Source organism: Candoia aspera, chromosome 6, assembly GCF_035149785.1.
Source record: "Candoia aspera isolate rCanAsp1 chromosome 6, rCanAsp1.hap2, whole genome shotgun sequence".
Classification (NCBI taxonomy): Eukaryota; Metazoa; Chordata; class Lepidosauria; order Squamata; family Boidae; genus Candoia; species Candoia aspera.
Genome location: NC_086158.1, coordinates 75,550,058 through 75,574,097, shown reverse-complemented (window position 1 = coordinate 75,574,097; position 24,040 = coordinate 75,550,058). Strand labels below are relative to the sequence as shown.

Genomic DNA, 24,040 nt, shown 5'->3' with positions numbered 1-24,040 from the left:
AAAAAAAACTTTTTTTTAAATACTAAAAGATTGAGGGGTAAGAGGAAAATTTTGTACAGATTGCAGAACAGGGTGGATGGAGGAAACCCATTTTTAAAATTATATTATCAGGTAGCACATCTGTTTATATTGGAAGGTACAACAAAACAATGGATTCAGATAGATGTTCAAGAATTTGATAGTTATTTAAGTAAAAAATTTTTTTTCCAGAGGATCTGATAAAAACATGCAATATAAAGAAAATATCTACTAAAGCTATGTTTCAGGTATGGATGAAGAGATGCAGAATTGATAAAGGGCAATTCCCCATTTTTACAATTCATCTAAGACAATTCAATTCAAACCACAGAGAAAATGCAGTTATATGGAATAAGATATTTTTATAACAATGATTTGTTATATGGGGAAGATACGATTGAATTTAAAATTGGCCACCAGATACTTTGGTTAACATGGATTCAACTTAAATCTTTTTTTAATGATAATGTGGTAAAGGAAATAGCAAATTGTCCTTTGACCAGTTTCAACAAATGAATAACAAATTATCACTTACAACTGAAAAAAATGATTTCTAAAATATTTCTAATATTTCACTCAGGAATAATTATCAGGAAATGTTGGGGTGGTGATCGATCTGGATTAGAAAAGGCTGGCTTTTGGAAGGGAACCAGAATTTTCTAGGTTACCCAGTGACAAATGCTTGGAATTTATTTTACCACACCCTCAGCATCAAACAGATTTCTGTAAGATAGCAATTGTTATTCTGTGTAGCACTTACCTTTGCCTATTAAGGGCTGTATTGATTCCTATAGCTAAGTTGCTCAGAGAACCCATGCCCATATGGATCCCCTCCATCACACACTCATACTACTATCCTGATTCATGAGATGGAAAAGAAATCCAGATTTCAAAGATAACTAAATGAGGTGATTTAATTTCTCTCTTTGCTCCTTCCTCCTAATAGGAGGGAGGGAGGGAGGAGCTGCATAGTTGGGCATTCACCAGGCTGGTGGCAGCCACAGGGCTAGAGTGGCCTCTAAAATGCCCCAAGAAAAAAGGAGGAGAAGGCCAGTCAGGGGAAATGCATTTTTAAGAAAAACTAACTGCATCCCAACTTCAGGTAGAGACACTTACATCCACTTACCTGTAGAGTAGGAACTCTGGTAACAGCCAAGGTCTCAAGGAAGATCTTGCAACTCCCTATCCTTGCCTTTGGTATCACAGCTATTGAAACCAGTGAAATCCTGGAGGAATTTCGAGTGGAGGCACACACTCTCCTTACCCAGCCAGGTTTCAGGGCTGTTTGTTTGTCCAGGCCCAAATAATGGAGGAACATGGTCTTACTATAATTTGTCATTTAGGCTTCATCCCCAGACAAATATGTCTCTCTGATAAAGTGCATACCATCAAAAAATAAATGATATATTAGAGGCAGTTTTGGAATTAAAAATGTCTATTAAAAGCATCAGTGTTTTGTTGTGTTATCTTTATCATCTATCATCTATATCATCTATATATGTTTCTATCATCTATCTATCTTGCAAAGTAAGCGGATAGAATTGTCAGCAGTGCTCGCATAGGCCAGCTATGGATTTGTTCAGTACATCTCTTTACGCAGATCAGTCTTAATCTCATAGGCATCAGAGAATTTTTCATACTATTTCACTGATTTTTTTGGGGATAAGGATCTCCAATTTTTCACTAAGTGTGCATGCATGCAGTTTCCACTTATTTATGTTTAAAAACATACATATCTTTAATATACAGGAAGGGTGGGATAAAAAATGCAGTAGGGAAGACTACACATGGGAATACCAACAAAATATTATAAGCACAAGGGAAGACAGTGGAAGTATTCATTATTTACCCCACTAAACATTTCTGTCTCAGTCTAAACAGATAAATGTTATGGTGACCGGAAGAAGAACCTGGGAAATTACTGTTATGCAACAGTAAATGCCATGATGTTACTTCAATATCCTTCAAGCCACGGTACCTACAAATGTTTCCACCCTTGATTATCTGGAACACCTCATATACGGCAGAGCTTTGGAGTGAGTGGTAAGAATTTCTTTCTGACTGTTTCTTATTCATATTAAGAATGTGTGTTTTAAGCTTTTATTCTTTTCATGCAGGCAAAGGGGTTTCTGCTGTGTGCCAAAGTTCCCTTTAAATACTACTGTATATAACAAAAATTATTTTGGACCAAATTTAATTGAATTTTGTATGCTTGACTGTTAATAAATTGCCTGAGTACTTAATAACATTCCTGAAGGTTTCTAGCATTTCCCACATTTGTTGTTTCCCACCTATTTATACCTTTCTGCTTAGTCAAACATTCCACAAGAATATATAATCAGTGAAGAACTGATGTTCTCCAACCCTAAGCAGTAAAGAGGAATGTGTGCATGGCAAGAGTGTTCATAAGATGTTTCTCCTCACAGTATATTTCTTTTATTTATACAAGCCTGGAAAATGGCACACATTGATTTACACAAAAATTCCCTTCCCCTTCAAGCTCTTGAGTATAATCAGAATTGCCTGCCCATCAGGTTTCATGATTCACAGTTCCTTTGAAATAGACACTTCGGTTTTTTTTCTTCTGTGTAGTTTTTGCCTTTTTGTAACTTTTTATTTAATCTTTTCGTCGTCTGATTACAAATGTGCCTTTATCTTTCAATATATGCTTCTAAATGATGGTTGCACTGTTTTGTTTCATTATTTTTTTAAAGAAATTGTTTCCAGTATATTTCTGAGATCATGTGATGTTAAGATATGCATGTTTTTTATTGAATACAATAATCTATCTTCTTATTACAGTTTTATTAGGGCCAGTTTGGTCTAGTGGTTAAGGTTCTGGGCTAGAAACCAGGAGTCTGTGAGTTCTAGTCCTGCCTTAGGCCTGAAAGCCGGCTGGGTGACCTTGGGCCAGTCCCTCTCTCTCAGCCCAACTCACCTCACAGGGTTGTTGTTGTGGGGAAAAGAGGAGGAGGAAGGAGTATTAGATATGCTCACCACCTTGTGTTATTTATAAAAAATAATAAAGGTGGGATAGAAAATAAATTAAATAAATAAATTATCTTAATTTGTAAAAATGATCATCATTTCAGGATTATGAGGATTAAATGATTAAATACTCTTGTGGAATGTCTGACAAAGTAGAAAGGTATAAATATATGGGAAATGGAACAAATGTGGGAAATGACGCAAACCTTCAAGATTGTATAGTAACGTAAGGAACTCACTTATTATTGTGAAACTTCCATTAACTTCAAAACATACATTGGTTTCAACATCTATTCTTAACTATTTAAAAGCAGCCTTGCAAAATTGCAATAATACATTTTTCTTTTATTTTGTATTTATGTATAATTACATTGCTATGTTACAGATGCTTAAGATGTTTTTGTTTCTTATGATATCTCTTGTGGTTCTCGGATTTAATGATTCCAAACAATTGTCAAGAAAAAAGAGAGAAGTTCATCCTGAAACATTCATGAATGTTGTAAGTTTAATGTAGTTAATATACTTAAGTAGAATACTTAATACATTAAGGGTGGGAACCCCTTTGGCAATTCTAATCTGATTGCCAAATCAAGATTTCATATATACAGTGCTATGGACAGTCAGCTTATACTAGTAAGTTTACATTTGAAGCAGTTATTTTAGAGTTTACAATGGTCAAGTTACAATCCTTAGGGATACTGATGAGCCAATGGACACCTCCCTCAATACCTAAATAAGGGGGGAATATATAGTTTTGTCTCACTTCTTTGCCAACCTGGAGCCAGTCTGTTTCACCATATTCTGTCCATATTGTGGCTTCCTGACCTGTATATACAGTAGGTTTCTCGTGAGGACCATGAAATGCTCTGGAATTCCCATTTTTCTAAGCACATTCCATAGCTTGATGTGACTGACACAATCAAAGGCCTTTCTATAATCAATGAAGCATATATTGACTTCTTTTTGGTGTTCTTTGGCTTTTATCAATTATCCAGCATGTATCAGCAACAATATCTCATGTTCCTTGGCCTTTTTAAATGCCAGATTGAATATCTGGCATCTCTTTTTCCATGTAGGGCTCTAATCTGCACTGATGATCCTAAGCATTATTTTGCTAGTGTGTGATATAGTACAATAGCTTGCACACTCTGTTAAGTCTCCTTTCCTTGGTGTTGGAATGTAGGTTGACCTGTTCCAATCTCTTGGCCCTTGTGTTATTCTCCAGATTTGCTGGCATAGCTTAGCTGGAACTTTTACTGGTTCTTCTGTTGGATGCCATATTTCTGTGGTATTCTATCAGTTCCTGTAGCCATCTGATTTGGTAATAACCAGAGTGCTGATCTAACTTTCTCTTCTTGTACTAGAGATTCTTGTAAGTATGGAATATCTTCTAAGGTATCTTGGATGTTGAGATCTCTACTGTACAGTATTTCAGTATACTCCTTCCATTTTTTAAATCTCCTTTGAATCGGTTACTGTCTGTCCATTGGCATTCTTTAGCATACCCACTTGGGGTTGGAACGTTCTTTTGAGTTCAGTGATTTTTGATCTACCTTGTACATCTGACATCAATCTTGCAATGGTGCAACCACTGATTCCACCATTGGGGGGGCCATCTTGACTTCTCTGACCATACCCTGTAGAAAACTTTTCAGGAGTACCTCTAAGAACTTTGGGAACTGGCTTATTATAATATTTAGTGACATTGCTGTTATTAATGTTTTAAAAGACTCAGCTGAAGGAAAAGTTAAAGGTTCCTATCAACTTCACAGGCAAGTCTAGCTGTCCCACTAGTTCTAGATTATAAGATTAATAACCTGAAGTTCATGTTTCTATATTAGCTTAGATAAGATTGTGTTTTGTAAGAGTGGATCTGATAAAAAGGTAAACAAAATAAACAACATTAAAGGATTAAAATATAAACAAGTTTGGTTAAAACATTTAAACCATTGTGTGGGTGTGTGGGTGTTGGGGGCGGTATGATTTCTCCCATTATTAAGAATGTAGTGTTGCCTTAATAACACTCATCTCTGTAAAGGTAAATCTCCAATACACTGGAGATTTAAGATAAGTTTTTGATTGGAGGATCTTTTTTATATCTGTTTGCAGAGTGAGATCTTACAACATCATGGATATCCTTGTGAGGAACATGAAATCCTGACAAATGATGGTTATTTTCTTACTATCAACAGAATTCTTTATGGAAGGAAGACCTCAGAGAAAACAGGTGTTGTTGTTTTTTAATTGCATTTAAAATTCACAAAAGCAAAGTTTATCAATACTGATTTGCTCTTATGAAATATCCTATTTATATTCTTATCCTCTACAGAAATTCTGCAGTGGGAGGACCACTTCATTTAAAGGGGCCAATCATTTGAAATAATTTACTTTTATTTGTTTGTAGACTGGGAAACAGAAATGACACAGAAAACAAATGAACACAGAAAACAAAACACACATGGCACCAAGTTTCTTTCATTTTCCATTATATCATGTGATAGGAATATTTTGGGATTATCCCAGGTCTAGATATCAATAAAGGAATCTCAAGACTGCCTTGATGTCTAAACTACATGTTGGTCATTTAATTTAAATGAACAACTAGCAGGAGGAAACAGGAAAGAATGTAATTTGAATATGATGCCAAAGCAAATGTTTCTACTGTTCTTTTGCCTTCTAATGTGATTATGGTTTGTATATTGATAGCCCAGTTGTGATTAGCTCAGATTCCTAATTAAAAAGTTGTTTTATTTTCCATAGGCAATTTGGCTGAATTACTTCTCTTTTTTTCTTGTTGAAACATCTTGCTTTCTTGTCCATCTTTTTTCCTTTCCTTTTTTTCCTCCAGCTTCAAGACCTTCTGTGTTAGTGATGCCAGGAGTTCTTACAAATTGTGGAATATGGGTAGCTAATGAACCCAACAGCAGCTTAGGCTTTATACTGGCAGATGCTGGCTTTGATGTTTGGTTGGCCAATAACCGAGGTAGCAGATGGTGTAAAAGACACCAGCACCTTTCACATAATGAAGAAGAATTCTGGAATTTCAGGTAGGCTAAAACACGGGTGTCCTGGGGGAATGAGTGACAAAATATGCCTCACAATGCAAACCTCACTACTTAATATGGGCATACAATGTGACAGAAGTTCAAAAGATGGAGCTTGCGTCATGCCCTCATGCTATATCTATGAGTTCAAAGGAAAACCCAAAGCCTTGGAGTATGCCATGGGTCTGTTTGGAGGGGAGTATCCATGTTCATCAGCTGTCAAGGGCATCCACAGGAGAGATCAAGGTGGTACCTGTGATTGTGCAATCAAAGCCCTATCCTCTTTTTAGCATGTCACAATGCACATAAAAAGAGGAAGGGCCTTGACTGCCATGGCCACTAGTCATGGCCAACATCCTGGTTTTCTTCACCCCCCCCCATAGACATCCCTCCCCCAGCTGAATATTTGATGACTTTCTTTTACATATCTATTAAATTATGATTTTCAAAATCTTCCCTTCCTATAGTTCTATGACAGACGAGCAATTATACACACAATTAAAGGAAATACAGTCAGGAAAGAGAGATTTTTGAGTAGCCTACCATGCATTGCTGTGGTGATATAAATTTCATCATCCTGTTCTTTGTCTGTCACTTTGTTTTGTTTCAGTTTTCATGAAATGGCAATGGAAGATCTACCAGCTATTATGCATTTTATCCTAGCTAAAACTGGACAGAAACAACTTTTTTATGTTGGCTACTCACAAGGCTCCACCATAGGTATATTCTTGGGTTTCTGTAGGGTCGAAGAGGAAAGTGAGGGGGCAAGTGACATGACAAACATCATAATGTCATCATGCAAATGATGCAGTCAGATCATGATGCAGGTGACTTGGTACCAGGTCATGTTATCCAATAACTTCGATAACAACACTGTGTAGAACTGTAGTAGTTGCTGGTGGAATGCAAACTGGCCAGTGCTATAGGCTTCTAAGCATTATTTCTTACAGCATATCTATGATCATATTTGATTAGATCCTTTAGGATTTATTTTTTTGTTTTGATTCATAGGAGAAGGGCTTGCTTAACCATGCTTACCACGAAGCTGTAACTGAACAATTTGTTGGAGTTAAAAAAAATGGAAAGAGTTAGAGAAGTGAATTGAGTGCATAAAACAGAAAAGCCTGCCTTATACCAAGACGTGCCATTGATTCATCTAGCTAGTATTGACCAGCACTGGCTGTTCCACTCCTACACACAATTAAAGGAAATACAGTCAGGAAAGAGAGATTTTTGAGTAGCCTACCATCCTAAACGCTAGGACTTGATAAGGGGGCTTCTGTAAGCCAAATATGCTCAATCTTTACTGACCCATATCCTTAGAAAGGTTGTGCTTGTGACATTCCAAATGGGCTTACTATCACTGAAACAAAACCAAGAAAACTTAAATTTGCATTTAAAACAAGCAGCCTTCAATACAATCCTGGGTATCCTCAATGCATGGAAGTTGGAATACAGTTATGGAACCCTCCCTATGCAAGGAAATCTCCAGTTACAGGGTAGAATTCATATGTGTGATGTGATAATATGCCATTATCTTTGAATCATGAGGAGGATAGTTACATGAGAAAAAGGGGAATAGGTAGATAAAATTAAATTTGTCATCCAAGTACAACATGTAGGAAGAGAATAAATTACTTTAAAAAATAACTATTAACAAAATATGATGGATATAAAAAAAACCCACCCAGAAGAACATAAGAAAACAATCAATGTCTAATTAAGGATGTGTGTGGGTGGCAAAATTGATAGGAAATCAGTCAGTGAAAATACATCCTGAATTCCTTTGCAGAATAGATGTAGGAGTTCCTTTAAGATAATTTTTTATACAGGGATCTATCTTCATCAGATTGTGTGGATATATTATCCACGTATTGCTTTAGCAAATATAATGTAATTATCATAAATAGACTGTGACTAGTAATGGTTCTGAATAATCATTAATTTTCTTTATTCTTAGGATTCATTGCATTTTCAGCTCTGCCAGCATTAGCTGAGAAAATAAAAATCTTCTTTGCACTTGGTCCAGTATATTTGGTGAATTATTTCAAACCTTGGTATAAGAAGCTGATCAATATAGATGAGGATTTCATAAAGGTATGTACTACTTTTGAGGATGTGGTCTTCAAAGAATGAATATGCTAGTTTCTTTATTGCTAATACCTTCTTAAAAAGGCAGTAACAAATCGCACGTCAAATAGAATTGCTCTCAATAGGAGTTACTCATATTAACATTTGTGCTGGCTTTTTCCCAACAGGTTTACAATATTTTAAATATTTACAAATATGCTGGGAACTCCTGTCAAGGGAACCTAGGCTAGATACCTTTTTGTTATTCCTCTCTTGGCAGGAGAGAGTTAGGAAGGCCTTTGTATTATTATTGTTGTTGTTTATTACAGCTGCCTCACCCCAAAAGATTCTGGATGGATAAAATAACTCTAAATAATAAGAATAAGAATAATGTGGTTTATTGCTGAGTAGGGTGGATGCTATCTAGTGTATCATTAAAGTGTATTGAATGTTTCTTTTAAATGATTTTAATTTGTTGGCTTTTATTTTACTTACTGTTAGTTGCATGAGAACCTTTTATGGGTGGAAAGTTAGGATATAAATCAAATGAACACATGAAAATATTGCTTAGCTTCTATGGTCAGTTTAAACATTTATATCTTATATTATCTGTTGTTTAGTCACCATAGCTTATTTTAATGCACATGCATTTCAAGTCTATCTCAGAAGTTTGTACTATTAGCTGCTATGTTACTCAAGGGCAACAGCTGAAACACCAGTGGACTGGGGCTTAAACCTTCCAACACCATCCCCTGAATGATGGCAGAGCTGAGATGCTTGGCACTCATACGACTTCGTGATCCAGCTCAATGCCTCATCACTCACCACACAGAAAAATGTCTGAGGCTCTGCCAGGTCTTTCCCCACCATTGTTCACATTCCCATGCTCACTCTTGCCCTTCCTATTCCGAGGCTGGGAAGAAACTGCTCCTCAGTTTCTGCTCCAGAGCGGCGGTGAACGGCAGTAAGCAGCAGGGAACAGGAGCCCTGGTTGAGTCTTGGCGGCTACAACGATGGCTGCTAACTCCAACTGCACTTTCGTGCTGAGACCTCCTCCCTTGCCGGAGTTCTCTCCTCCTTTGTGGGGAGGCGCTGGGGTGGGACGGTTGACTGGAGCGATGCAGAGGCGAACCCTGATGCAGCAGACGGACCCTGCACTAATTTTAGTGCAGCACCCCAGTGCAGCAGACGGGCCCGGTGTGACACGGGGGCACGTTCCGGTGAAGCCTGGGCGGAAGACCAGCCCCAGCACGAGCGAGTCCCACACGAACTCCAGTGTGGCACATGGGCCTGGCGTGGCGCGGGGGCGAGTCCCACTGATGTCCACGTGGAAGACCAGCCCCAGCACGAGCGAGCCCTGCATGAACCCCAGTACAGCAGACGGGCCTTGCGGGGGGATGAGTCCCTAGTGCGGCGAGGGGTGAAGCAGTGGATCAGCCCTTGGTGGCAGATCGATAGACCTGCCTCAACCTAGGTGTTGCCTAAGACAGCTGACTTCGACAGAGGGACCTTTGAGATCTTGGGACTTGTATACCAACAACATTTTATACCAACAAGGTTGGGTTGAGGGGAGACTCCTGGAGCCTCTTGACCCCAGGACTGTAAAATCTTTGAAGTAGTTGGATGTTGTGAGACCCGAATTAAGGCTTGGCTATCCCCTCCTAATCCTCTTAATTCTCACAATATCTGGATACAAGGGTTAATAAGGTCCCTCCAATGTGAATGGGGGCTTCTTCCCTACGTGTGAGAGATGAGGGAACAGTCTGGGTGTGAATGTGGTGTGTTAGAGCACTCACCCCCTGAGTGAGAGACAGGGCGTGCAGGGTAGTGGCTGTGATGCCCCCGGGTGTCCAGTGAGAGAGGCACGGGGGGTGTAGCGAGTGAGTATATGGGTGATGGTGGGACCCAGCTCGAGACAGTGGCCTCACACCAGACTTAGTTTTCTTGTCAGAGCAGTGGCAATGTGATCTGAGGGGAGAGATACAGCTGTCCCCACATTCATGGTCAGACCACGCCGTGGTGGCCCTGAGTTTCTCCTATGCCGCCCCCCTCCACAGGGAGGCAGGACCTGTTCGATTGGTCTGCCCCCAGTGACTAATGGACCCAATGGGGTTTCAGAGGGAGCTGGAGGTTATACCCAAGGGCTTGCTGCATGGTCCAGCAGAGGCCGTGGCCGCCGCCTGGAATAGGGAGGTGGCTGGGGCCTTGGACAAGATCGTGCCTGTGCGCCCTCTCTTATCCCATCGGACCCGATACTCCCTGTGGTTCACAGAGGAGCTGAGGGTTCTGAAGAGGATTAAGAGATGCTTAGAGTGCCGCTGGAGAAAGACGAAGACTGAACCCGACTGGACACAAGCTAGAGCCACAATTAAGGCCTACCTTGTGCCGGTAAGAGTGGCGAAACATCAGTACTTCTCCACTCTTATTGCATCCTCAGAATGCCGCCCAGTGGCCCTGTTTAGGATCACCCGATCCCTGTTGGGGAAAGGGGGTCTGGAAAATCTTCTACAGGGCTGTGCTGAGGAGTTTTCAGACCATCTGCAGCATGCCCTCTCTGCATGACCATGTGGGACGGGTTGATGTGACGGGGGTGAGGCAATCCCTTAGGTAACCTGGACCCATGCCATGTAGAGCTTTAAAGGTGATAACCAACACCTTGAATTGGACCCGGAAGCAAACTGGCACCCAATGCAGCTCGCAGAGCAGCGGAGTTATATGTGCTGATCTTGAAGCACCTAAAATCATCCATGCAGCCGTATTTTGGACCAGCTGTAGCTTCCGGATACTCTTCAAGGGTAGCCCCATGTAGAGCACATTACAGTAGTCTATATGGGAGATGACCAGGGCATGAGCGACCATTCAAAGGGCCTCTCACTCCAGGAAGGGGTGTAACTGGCACACAACACAAAGTTGCACAAAGGCCCCTCTGGCCATGACTACCACCTGCTCTTTGAGCAGGAGTCATGAGTCCAAGAGGACCCCCAAGATACACACCGGGTCTGTCTGGGGCAGCGCAACCCCATCCAGAAGTAAAGATGGCAAATTCCTGGGAACTGAGGAGCCATTAACCCACAGCCACTCCATCTTACCAGGGTTCAGCTGAAGCCTGTTGTTCCCCATCCAGGCCCCCACAGCCCCCAGGCACCTGGAAAAGCGCAGCAACAGCACCACTTACTTCCCCTGGGATGGAGATGTATAGCTGAGTATCATCAGCATATTGATGATACCTCATCCCATGGAGATGGATGATCTCACCCAGCAGTTTCATGTAGATATTAAAAAGGAGAGGAGAGAGTACTGAACCTTGCAGCACCCCACAAAGGAGGGGCCATGAGCCCGATCTCTCCTCCCCTATTAACACCGACTGGGATCAACCCTGGATGAAGGAGGTGAACCAGCACAAAACTATGCCACCCACCCCCAACTCCCTGAGCCAACCCAAAAGGATACCATGGTCAATGGTATCGAAAGCTGCTGAGAGGTCAAGGAGAGCCAGGATGGATGCACTGCCTCCATCCCACTCCCTCCAGAGATCATCCTAAGTGTGACCAAAGCTGTTTCTGTTCCATATCTGGGCCTGAAACCTGACTGAAAGGGGTCCAGATAATCTGCTTCATCCAAGATCCTCTGGAGTTGCAATGCCACCACCTTCTCAACCACCTTCCCCATAAAGGTAGGTGGGAGACTGGACAAAAATTATCCAGTACAGTAGGGTCCAGTGATGGTTTCTTGAGGAGGGGGCACACCAGCACCTCCTTAAAGGCCGCCGGAAACACCCCCTCCCACAAGGATGTATTTACCATCAACTGGGCCCAACCACACGTCACCTCCCGGGCTGCCTTGACTAGCCAGGAGGAACATGGATCTAATTCACAGGTGGTGGCATTTACAGTCCGGAGGATCTTGTCGCTTCCTCAGGCCCAACAGGATCAAACTGTTCCCAGATAACTGGGTAAGTACGTTCCCGAGGCATCCCCTGAGACCTCTCATGCCTGGAGTCCAGCTTAGCACAAATACAAACGATTTTATCCTCAGTGTAGGTTCATGCAGATGCCACTGATTTTATAGTCTCATTCACAGAGCTTATGGTGGAAGAAGCATTTTAGTAGTTTTCTGGAGAAGGCAGATTGGGGAGAGGGAATTAGTTGCTATTTTAGGATCTGTACAGACACAGTACCTCAACAGGTAAGTCCATGACAACAGGGGTGGGCCTTTGCTCTTTGCTCTGGATGAACAAGTTCTCCCAATGTCTTTTGCAAGTATGTAAAGTGTACGAATTGGTCTTCTGCAGAGGGCATACTTATGCTCAGGATGAGATTCTAGACCATTTGCACTTTCATGGAAATAATTTTAGCATAGCATTTTGAAAGCAAACTTGGCAATATGCACATTTGAAAGAACAGAGCAAGTTCAAATGCATTGAAAATTGATTTGGATTGTTATATTTACAGGCTGCATTAGGCAGAAAAGAAATTTGTATCCTACCTAATAACAGAACAAGAATATTGGCTACTAAGTTTTGTGACATGGATTTATGGAGAAAATATTGTATCAATATTGTATTCGCCGCTGGTGGAATTAATGAAAACAACATAAATATGGTATGTTTATTGTATATTTTTAAACAAGCTAGCTTATTTCAGAGGGTGTCATAAATGTACCAATTAAATGATTTTTTTAAAAAAAAATATTCTTCTTTAGAGTCGCCTGGATGTCTTTGCATCACATTTACTTGGATGTACATCGACAAAAACTCTCTTACACTGGAAGCAGGTAAAAATTCTGAAATGTGACTCACTAAAAATGAATTTTCGGTGACGCGGTGGCACTGCGGGTTAAACCGCTGAGCTATCGATCGGAAGGTCGGCGGTTCGAAACCGCGCGGCGGGGTGAGCTCCTGTTGCTAGTCCCAGCTCCTGCACACCAAGCAGTTCGAAAACATGAAAATGTGAGTAGATTAATTGGTACCGCTTCGGCGGGAAGGTAACGGCGTTCCGAGTCATCATGCTGGCCACATGACCCGGAAGTGTCCCTAGGGACAACGCCGGCTCTAAGGCTTAGAAACGGAGATGAGCACCGCCCCCTAGAGTCGGACACGACTGGACTTTACGTCAAGGGAAACCTTTACCTTTACCTTAAAAATGAATTTTACTGCCTTGGGATAGCAAGTGCCCTCTTTGATCTCTGTTTTCAGAATAATTTTTTTTCAAGTAAAAGTAAAGTATTAGTTTCCCATAAACTGAAAATCTAATTCTCCCCATCACCCTTCCTGAATATTCATTTATTCATTTCTTATGTATACCATTATTTATACAACCCACACTCCCAAAAGGACTAGGGCAGTTTACAGGAGAAACAACAATTAAAACGTTCAGCAAATCTAATCTAACTACTGGGGCAGCCCAAGAACTACAAGCATCCAAAAGCTCCTTATCTCAGGGAGCAGGGTGTTCTGAAGGGCAGGGCATCCATTGAGAAAACTTGTGGTCAAACCTCCACTGTACTCCACTGAGTAAGAACACTTCTCCCAAAGATCGTATGGATTTCGATCTGGAAACAAATTAGTTGGCAATGTAGCAGCATAGCACAGGTGTTACCCTGCTAATTCTGTTATCTCTAGTGAGCATACAGACTGGATTAGTTGAAACTTCTGAGTCATCTTCAAAGGCAAAGTGTGTTCCATAGTCTGTCTGCTAGTCCACAAGAGGGTGAATCATTATTTCCAGGACATCCCAGTCCATCAAAGTGTGAAATTGGCACACCAGACAAAGCTGGACAACAGACCTCTGTAGTGGTCTTCACTTACTATTCTAGCAGGACTCACAAGCTAGAAGGATTCCCAAATCATGGACTTCCTACTGTGGGAAAGTATGACTCGGGGCTGGAGCTAGGATCAGGCCAGATCAATCACCAATAAAGAGCAGATGCTTGCTTTGACACATCCAAGCTCTTACAATCTCCACTCACTGGGCCAGGATGTTGTTGCCTCCCTGGTTTGGCCTGGTAATACACAACTGAGTATCATCAGCATATTGAAGATACCATATCCCAAACTGGCAATGGCTACCCCTAGTGGCTTCATGGAGATATAAATAGCATGAGAGAGGGAACTAAGTCCAATGGAACTCCACAGTGGGGCAGACATGGGTGTGACTGCTTTTCTCCACCAAATGAATTTGCTTTAGGAAGGAGTGGAAAACTGCAGAACAGTGCCTCCAAGTTCTACCCTTGCAGTTGATCCTTAAGTATACCAGGGCAGTAGTACTGAAGGCCACCACAGGCTCTGCAAGGCCACAACTCACTCCATTTAAGGTAATAACCATGATAAACGTAATCCTGATTGCAAAAGATCCAAATTCCCCCTTCCCCTTTCTCCATCAACTTCCCCAAAAGGGAAGGTTTGAAATTGGCTGATAGGTGTCTACAGTTGCTGGATTAAGAGATAGCTTCTTCAGATGGGGGTATGCCATTGCATTCTTCAAGACAGTTGGCATCACCTCTCCCTTAAATGAAACATTAACCATCTCCCAAATCTACCTGCATACAACCCTCCCAGCTGCATGAATGAGCCAGATGGGAGATGGATCAAATTCATAGACATGATACAGCAACCTGCTGGAGGATCTTCGCTCCTATTTTTCTTAAAGTACTAGGTAACCTCGAATAGAGCTGCTGAATGTGATTCCTAGATGCAATATATGGCAAAGTACAAGTGCTTCACCACCCTTATTCAGCAATAAGGGTATGAGCATGAATACACAGTCATGATGAGTTTATTTTAGTTTCCAGAATCCTTTGCTCTAGCTGTCTCTTCACTTGCTTCTTCTCAGTGTTCTAAGGAGCTTTCTGGGATCTGTGAAGGAGACTACTTGTGGATGATCTCATCTGATGCATTCACCCTCTCCATATTCCAGAGATTGGCAAAACACATGGCGGAACTGCTTACAAGATTTCTAAGAAAGTTTCCCAGTGCCCTATGAAAACCCATGGACTCATTAGGTACATAGAGTGGACCATCTTAACACCATAATCTGAGCAGAAGATAGTTTGTTGCCAATAGACTGTTTTTCAAAGGCAAGCTTCAATTTCCAAAGAAGACACATTTTTTTCTTGCCTCTCCCCACTGCCCACCCCACCCAGATGTCTGTGGTTAAGCTTCCAAGCCTTTTGTTACTGGCAGCTTATGGTGGTATGTGGTATGAGATCAGGATTTCTCCCTCCTCCCTTTGGCAGGTCCCCCAGCCACAGTTGTTGCAGCCCATTCCTTCTGCTTCCTTCATTCCAGTTGTGGCCCCAAGAGGCTCTTCCCAGCTTTTACCTTGCAGAAGCATCCTGTGCACCTGACCATGCCCTTCTGTGGGAAGCCATAAGGGGGTCTTTTTCTATTAAGATGGTCCATCAATCACCTTTCATGGGTCCAGGTTGAGGGAAGGCTGTTTGGGATAGTGCTATGAGATACCTCCTCTGTTATTCTTTTTTCCCATCTTTTGAAGATGAGGGACTCTTTCAGAAGATGTCTTTCATCCACCAAAAGCCAAGTGTGAAATATGTGGAGTGTGGAAACTAAACACATCATTCTAAGCTTCTTCTCCCAGTTTTCCCTCACCTAGAAAGAAGTAGAGGAGAATTTAAAAAAAGGCACACAGGGGCAACTTGCTCCTGTCTTAGGTGGAAAAGTGTGGCTGCTAACCCAGGGCTGGGATGATGTTCCAGTCCTGGCTGCATCATTATGGCTTCACCTTGCTCCTCCCCTTGGATTGAATAGGGAAATTGCTACCACCACTTCTGTCTCTCTTGGACAACCAGGCTGTTAGTAGCAGCCACAGCTCCTGCAAGCTTAAGGAACAGAATACAGCAGCATTGGTGGTGACAATAACAACTGCTTTCTCTTTTTCTCCTCCCCTATTCTGACCAGACCATGTGCAGCCATCCAGCAGGGGACATAAGCAAAGCCCCCAGCCAGCCACTGATGCCAGGCAGCCTGACTTGCTGTCTTGATCACCTCCTTAACTGCCTTGTTCTGGTGACTTCTCCTGGCCAGGCTGGATGATGGTGGTCTAAGGGAGAAAGGATGTGCTGTCTACCTGCCTTTGTGCTCATGATCCCTAGCCACTTGATCACAGAAGGCCTCCCAACTTTCTTGGAGGGCAAGGTTTTGAATGAGGTGTTGAGGGCAAACAATACTTCACCAAGGGATGGAGGAATATGAATGGATTGAGCATAGCTGGAGCCCTGTCAGTCCATTGTCCAGCTCTGCTGGACAATCATTTGCAGATTCACAGCCAAAATTGGCTGCAACACTCTTAATTTGTGACCAGTTTAAGAAACTTTTGGCCTTGGGAAAGTAGACATTAGCCATGTTAGCTGGTTATTAGGGAACTTATAATTCCAGTCTATCCAAAAACACCAGGTCATGGAAGGTTGTTCTGTTCCAGAATTATTTTTTCTATTCTGTGTGCCTTTATTCTAGCTTCTTCTAAAGGAGTATGTAGATAATTTTATTTATTTATTTATTTATTTATTTATTTATTTATTTATTTATTTATTTTTATCCCACCTTTATTATCTTTTACAAATTACTCAAGACAGGGAACATACCAAATACTTCCTCCTCCTATTTTCCCTACAACAACCACCCTGTGAGGTGAGTTGGGCTGAGAGAGAGTGGCTGGCCCAAGGTCGCCCAGCTGGCTTTCAGGCCTAAGGTAGGACTAGAACTCACAGTCTCCTGGTTTCTTTTAACAGGAAGCTTTAGAAAATTGCATTAAAATTAAAGTTTTAAAATTTAAAAGAACAATAATTTACAAAAGTGGGTTTAGATTCTGTTCTCTTGTCCTTTTCAGGTGTATGAAACTGGGCAGTTTAAAGAATTTGACTATGGTTCTAAGAATATGGAGAAATACAATCAGGTAGACACAGAAATGTTGCAGATAAATAAGAATGAAGATAAAGCTGTTACAAAGTTACTATCTGTTGCCATTTTTAACATGTTACCATAATGTTTAAAGTGTCATCCTAGTTTCATCTGGATTTTATTTTGATTAAAGCAGCAGTATCCATCTTTGTATCAATGAAGTGCTGTGCTACCAAGCACAAGTTATATCTACGCAGGCATAGCTGCTGGGAAATTCAGAAAAAAATGAATAGCTGTGTAGTAGATCTTCCACATTTGATTCAGACCAGGGTTGTTCCTTCTAGGGCACAAAAAATTAGGACTTTCTTACACTACAGGGAAAAGTTCTTTTAGGGTCAATTAGCAGAAACTGAATTAAGAGAATTAGAGATAATGAATGAAGTTTACTCTGCTAATTATTTTAATAGGTATTTTTTCAGATTTTTATGGGGTTATGGGTGAATGGGGTGGGGGGTAGAAGGGCACATAGGTAGATTGCTCAAAAATAGAAGATCTGTTATGATATGGGAAGAGTGGTAGCCATGGTGGATGAGATGGACAACAAAAGGGCACTATTCTAAGGACCATCCTAAGCAATAGGTCAGCATCCTTAGAGCTATCCTAAGCCTAGAGTCTGGGAAGCAGCAAAGCTGAATGATTCAACCCACTAGATATTATAGAACAATATTATAATAATAGCAAATATTTAGTTGCTGTAATTATGGGTTTTTCTGTTTTTGTTTTCTTCTCTTTAGACAACCCCTCCCTTATATGACATAAGAAGCATGTATATCCCAACCATCATTTGGAGTGGTGGAAAAGATTTCATTTCAACACCAGAGGATACTGAACTTTTGCTCCCTGTTCTCAGGAACCTGCACTCCCACAAAGTAATTCCCCACTGGATGCATTATGATTTTCTCTTTGGGCTTGATGCACGTCAAGAACTATATGATAAGCTAGTTGAAATAATTCAGAATTTCCCGTAAGATGGGGATCATCTAGTGAGTCAGCAGCAAAAATGGCATTCCAGAATGTTTCTTTAACAGAAGAAATGCACACTTCATTAAAGCAAAAGTGTCTAATTCTTTTATTTAGTGATTTTTAAAAGGATACCTTTCATATCAAAGTCAATGTACATGCGCTGAAACAGTGCAACCGGGAATTTTGAACATTGGGAAGACTCACAGGGCAAAGTGTTGAGTAATAAGAGAATGGTGATGCCAAATTGTTAGAGCTGAAAGAAGAGTCTCAGGAATCAATAAACTATCCCTTTCCCTAGATTCAGTTGTAAAAAGCAGCACTGGGGAGGAGGTGTTAAGAAAAACTCAAAATGGTAGCCATGGCAATATGATCTAAGCTTTGCCCCCATTGTAGGTGTGTTGGCCTTGCATGCATTAACAAAGGGGCGGGGTTTGGATTGTGTTGCTACAACCACCATCTTGACTTTTTTTAATAGTAATTTTATTAAAGATTACAATTTACAACTATAAAAATGAATACAAACTAAAAAAGAAAAAGAAAAAAGAAGGTGCAGAAAAGAAAACGAGAGAAAAAATAGAAAGAAAATAGAAAAGAAAGAAAAAATATAATAAAGAAAAAAAGAAAAGTATATAAAGAAATGACTTCCCCCTTCATCACAAGTGTAAACAATTTACTAACTTATCACCTTCTCTTAAAACACAACTAAAGATCTCTTCCCATATCCCGTCTCTTATCAAATAAACCCATAAAACCTTTTCATTTCAGTCCTGATGTCAGCAAAAGTCCATTAAGGATTACCAGAGATAACAACATACCTATTTTAACCTTGATCAACTTTATATTCCTTCCTTTTACTTCTAACAATCTTGAACTTTAGTCCCCTCAAATAATGTCCTAGAATTTGATTTATTTTCATTTTTTTTATTTGTTCCTTCTCACAAAATTCTTCAAAGCTTTAACAAGCCTCTTTTGTAAATCCAGTATAGGAAAATTATCTAGGTCATTCTCTTGGTATGTTATATGTATATTCCTTTTAATTATTAAGACATCAGCCTGTTTATTTTGTATGTCCAGTGCAACATCTTTTTCCATGTCTTTCTTGTAGTCTGTCATTTTTAAATCCACTTTCAAATCAGTCTCAATCATGTCAGGTAAAATTTGTTTTCCACAGCATCTTTTAAACACAGTCTATCTATAGAGGCAGATACTCTTAAAATTAACTTCTGGGTCCATTGTTCAAAAGTATCCTTCAATATGTCCAATGTTAAAATATTTTGCTTCATTCTGTATTAGTAAATCAAGTTTGAGTGTCCTTCTCCTTTAATTGTAATCTTTAGTTCCTTCCAGTTCCCTCTAGTGTCCAATTTTTAAAATCTTACCTTATTTTTTTTAAGTATTCAAAATGAAAGCATTTTCCCACAGGAAGGATTCTTTATAATTTATTCCAAAATCTTATTTCAAATTTATCTGGACCCTTAGTCCATTTGTAAGTTTCTAAAATCAAAGTTTTAATTACCCATTTGCGGTTCATTCCAGGAAAAAAAAATTAAGTCCTTGAACTTGTATTTAAAACGCCTTGCCATTCTCTTCTGAACCCTTCATTACTCATTTGGCTCATGACCTTTGGACACTAAGTACAATAACATTTTCTCTGAAAAAAAAAATTAATAACACAGATTGTGACTGGCCTATGGGGCCTGATATTTGGTATACCTTGTAGCATTTGTTTGTTCGCTTTATATCTTGATTTTCCTCTGAGAGCTCAATGCAGAATACATTGCAGGTCCCTCCTCCAATTTCTCCCACAGTAACAATCATGTGGGCTACGAGAGCATGACTGGCCCAAAGGCACCCAGTCAACTTCCATGCTGAGGGTGGACTTGGACCTGGGTCTCCCCTTGCTAATTCAGCACCTGAACTGTTATACTGCACTTTAGAATTTATTTGCAGTTCTGCATAAGATGAAGCACCTCAGGATAGATCCATTTTGGAACATCAAGGCTGGAAATTTATTTATTTATTTATTTATTTTTCAAATTTTATCACCCCCCATCCCCCCCCAAAAGAGGGGATAAAATCCAGATGTTGCCATTCAGGAATAAAAAAAACCCGTAAGTAAGGAATTCATGAAGACTTGGATATCTTTTTTTGTCCTCCATGTCATTTCCTCCACTTCATACAGCTGTTCACACAAATATCTCTTCTATTTTATAAAATTGTGGAGCACTTTAAAAAAAAACCACTTTCCACATTTTCTTATTCTTCAGAGGTATTCCCTTTCACTTTCTTCAAAATTCATGGTTTGGTGACACCTGGCTGTGAACAGCCACATCCACCCCTCCATTCTCATCATGCTATTCTGTTTCTGAGTAAACAATGTTATACAGAAAACAGAAAAGGAGTAAGAAATAGTAAGTGAAATAAATATAAACCATGAGATAAGAACAACAGAAGGCAACATAGCTGGTATTAGTTTACACCAACACCATTCACTACACCTCTTCAGTGCTTTCTATCCCCGAAAACAATTCTTGCTTCGACCATGGCTATATATAATAACAACTCTCACAATGTTACTGCAAAATGGAATCCATCATTTAATTTAGGGTTGGGTTGGGTTGGGTTGAAGATAATGTCTCTGCTGTTCTCTACACCACTTGGTTGTTCCATAAAGATATAATTATGCTACTAGAAATAATGAAAGAAAAACAGATGGGTAAATCTTTAGTAGGTTTGCTCATAATCAGCCAGTCAATGCAGCAGTTAACTTAGTGAGGGGAAAAAACAGGCTGCATAGAGTATTTAAATGCTATTTTGCGATTTCTAATGAGATAGAAACGAATTGCTAAGATACAAGCTCTTAGTAGAAAGGAAGGGCAGCTAAAACTCAGTAGGGCTGGTGCTCCCTCAGAGTAACCTCTCTTTCTTACCCATAGCCATTCACATCACTTATTCATCCCTTAAACATGCAAGACTTCCCTTTGCCCTATTTTTTCTACTCCTCTTCAAGAATTATAGCCCTAGGCCCATGGAAGGGGAACAAGATGTGAGAATTTAATCTTTGCCTCCTCCATCCTTATTTGTGTCACCCTCCATTAGTAGAAGATAACTCCATATGTATCAGAGATCCCTCCCTGTCTATGGGGATTTTTCCAAATGCAGACCGATTGCAAAAAGAAAGCAGGTATTATAAGGGCAATATCCATCCTCAGTGCTCTCAATTAAAGAAAAGTCAAACTTTCCTTGTTTAGGAATAAGCCATTTTGAACTCAGAGACTTATTTCTCATTAGAAAGAACGTTAGGCTGTAAGGGTATCATTGCTCCTACTTGTAGAATTAGGAGATGATCTCAGTGTTATCAGCAAAAGGTTCAACGTATGAGGAGGGGTTTTATGAAGATGTCCTCTATATTTCTGACACGCATTTGGATGCATCAGTACAATAAAAACAGAAACAAAACAATTCTGTTGAAAACGGCAAAACATTATAATCTAAAAAGTGTCAGAATTAATCATGAAAATACATAGTCATGGATTACAAGGCATAACAAAATTAGCAAAACATCTAATGCAGAGATTTTGAATTTAAAAAATGCCTGATCTTGTCCAGCATCTATACTGGCAGACCCATATTTTACCTTTCTTAATAAAATCCAGTAAAGCAGACGAAAGCATCCTTCTTCCAGTTATTATCCATGCTTAAACTGGCCAATCTAAATAGCATAATGAAAGAAAAGAAACCTAGTCTATAAAACTATTCTCCTGTAACAAATGGTTTGGCTCAGCCACACTGAGTACAGCAGAATGAATCATTTATTACCTATACATAGAGAGAAAACTGCAATATATACGTCAGCTAACCGAGTCAAGAACCTTTGATTTACATGGATTTCTGTCTAAATAAGCAATCAGGCAAAGCAGGGCACTAGACAAATAATAGAAAAGCTCAAAGGTTTACTTTAGCGTTCGAAATTATGTAAAGGGTATGTATAATTGTGTTTTCTAATAACCTCACTTAATTTTAAAAACTAGATTCAAGGATTTCAAGATACAGGCAAGTGTCTGAGATGTTGTTTTTTCCAGAGACTCCAACCCTGATATTAATCCTTGTACTTCTGCATCAGTTCAAGCACATCAGGATAGAAGCGTTGTGGAGCATCCAGACCCAAGACAGGATCAAAATGTTGCCAGTCAGGAATATTCTTATAGAAAGCTAAATGAGTGATTCGAGCAACCAATGATTCAATATTACTTCTGGTTGTAGCAATATCTTTTCCTCCACTCCACATGGCTACTGGCACACTGACATCTTCTATTATGTAAAATGGAGGTGTTGTCTGTGGATGAAAAGAAGAGAAAAAAAGTGATTTGGGAATCACCCCCACTGTGCAGAAAAGGTGCCTAATGGATTCATGGAATGTTGACAGCTGGTTATACCCACAGTGTAGTCATCTGTCAACATGATCTGCCAATCACAGCAGGGCTATTGCAGGTAGGTGACTTACTGCCAACTAATGGCATCCAGATAGGAGGAGGGCAGCAATGCAAAGAGGATTTAACAAGTAGTTTTCTTAATTAATACTAATAGCTTTCCACTTCCTTCCTATATAGTCTTGCAGCCAGATGATGGTGTTTTAATTTCAGAGGTTTAGGGAAAGCTAACATCCAAAATTAAGACACCATCATCTGGCTGCAAGACTATACCGGAAGGAGAGGGATCCTCAATTAAGACAGTAAATGTTGTGCTGGTATTACCTGAGCCATGGGCAGGTGTCTGGCTCTCTTTGAGGATATTGCAGTTTAACCAGACTGGAAAATCATATACAAGGGAAGACCTGCGGGCTGTCCTAGACAAACAGCCTTTTTTTTTTCTTTAAGTCTGTGTGAGATTGATTGATTGATAGATTATCAAAGGCTCACCTCTGTCTACGCCAGACTTTCTCAACCTTTTGACCCTGCAGAATGTGTATTTCTGAGCCCCCACCTGTCCTACTCACTGGCAAGCAGGGGGGGGGGGGCTCATGACCTGATCTCTCTTTTAGATTATATCAGACAAACAGGTTCTACTTGTAATGGATGATCTTGGGTTCCAAGCCTAACTGAGGCCTAATCAGATATTTTACTTTCTACTAGTCCATTCTCTTTCTTAGGCTACCCCCCCATTAAACCCTTCTAAGAACTGGAGCATGCAATTCAAACACAGGGATTATATATTCCTACTCTAGAAATACAGTATTATTGTAAGACTGCAGCTGGATCTACTGCTGTCAATACTCTAGGTGCCTGTTGATCCATAGTACTGGAGTTTGGATGGAACTACCTTAAATTTCTCTTCCTGTACTGTAACTAAGGAGAAGTAGCCAGGAAGGCCCACTGGTGTGTGGAAAAGGCAGTTACCACCTTTTTTTGCTTCATGGATGGCTTTTGCTATGGACTTTCTGTCCTCCTCCAGTTCTATGATGATATGAAGCATCCACATTTACTGCTTTAGGTCACTGCACTTGAGCACTCCATAGCTTTTCTTGAATTCCAACAAGGGCAGGAAGAAAAATAAGAAAAGTTTTACTGGCTTTGAGATACAGGAAGGAAGAGTTAATCAAGTGTCTGAGGCAGCTTCTCCTAGAGACACTGTAGGGTCAAAGTGAGAAGTTGGATTCTGCCTACTTGAAGCTCCACCTTGAGGTTACAAGTGTCCTCTGTGAGACTCAGGAGACGATTATGTTTTCAGAAGATGGATAGCACACACGCATACACACACACACACAAAATGGAAGGATACAAAGATCCACATGTTTACATACAGTATATAAGCTTGATTAATTCACATGTCAACTAATTTTGTATTTTTAGTTTGGAAGTATTCAATTATAGGAAGTCAACAATATTTAACTAGCAATTTTAAAAAACTGTCAAATCACTATCATCATCATAGTTTTTCTTACCATGTTGTATATGTCTATGTTCTTATAACCATAGTCATAATATTTAAATTCCCCAGAATGTATAACCTAAATGAAAATGAAAACACCATTCACAATTTAAAA

The 24,040-nt window shown here is 40.1% G+C and overlaps 1 protein-coding gene across 1 annotated transcript; it reads left to right on the top strand.

Moving 5' to 3' along the window:
• The first annotated feature begins 3,400 nt into the window (after window positions 1-3,400).
• On the top strand, window positions 3,401-18,002 carry LOC134500266 (lipase member M-like). The gene is made up of 9 exons (XM_063307466.1): window positions 3,401-3,505; window positions 5,116-5,233; window positions 5,855-6,053; window positions 6,661-6,770; window positions 8,011-8,147; window positions 12,572-12,721; window positions 12,822-12,893; window positions 16,964-17,029; window positions 17,769-18,002. The coding sequence occupies exons 1-9, from the start codon at window positions 3,401-3,403 to the stop codon at window positions 18,000-18,002; spliced, it is 1,191 nt and encodes a 396-aa protein (XP_063163536.1).
• The last annotated feature ends 6,038 nt before the right edge of the window (window positions 18,003-24,040 follow it).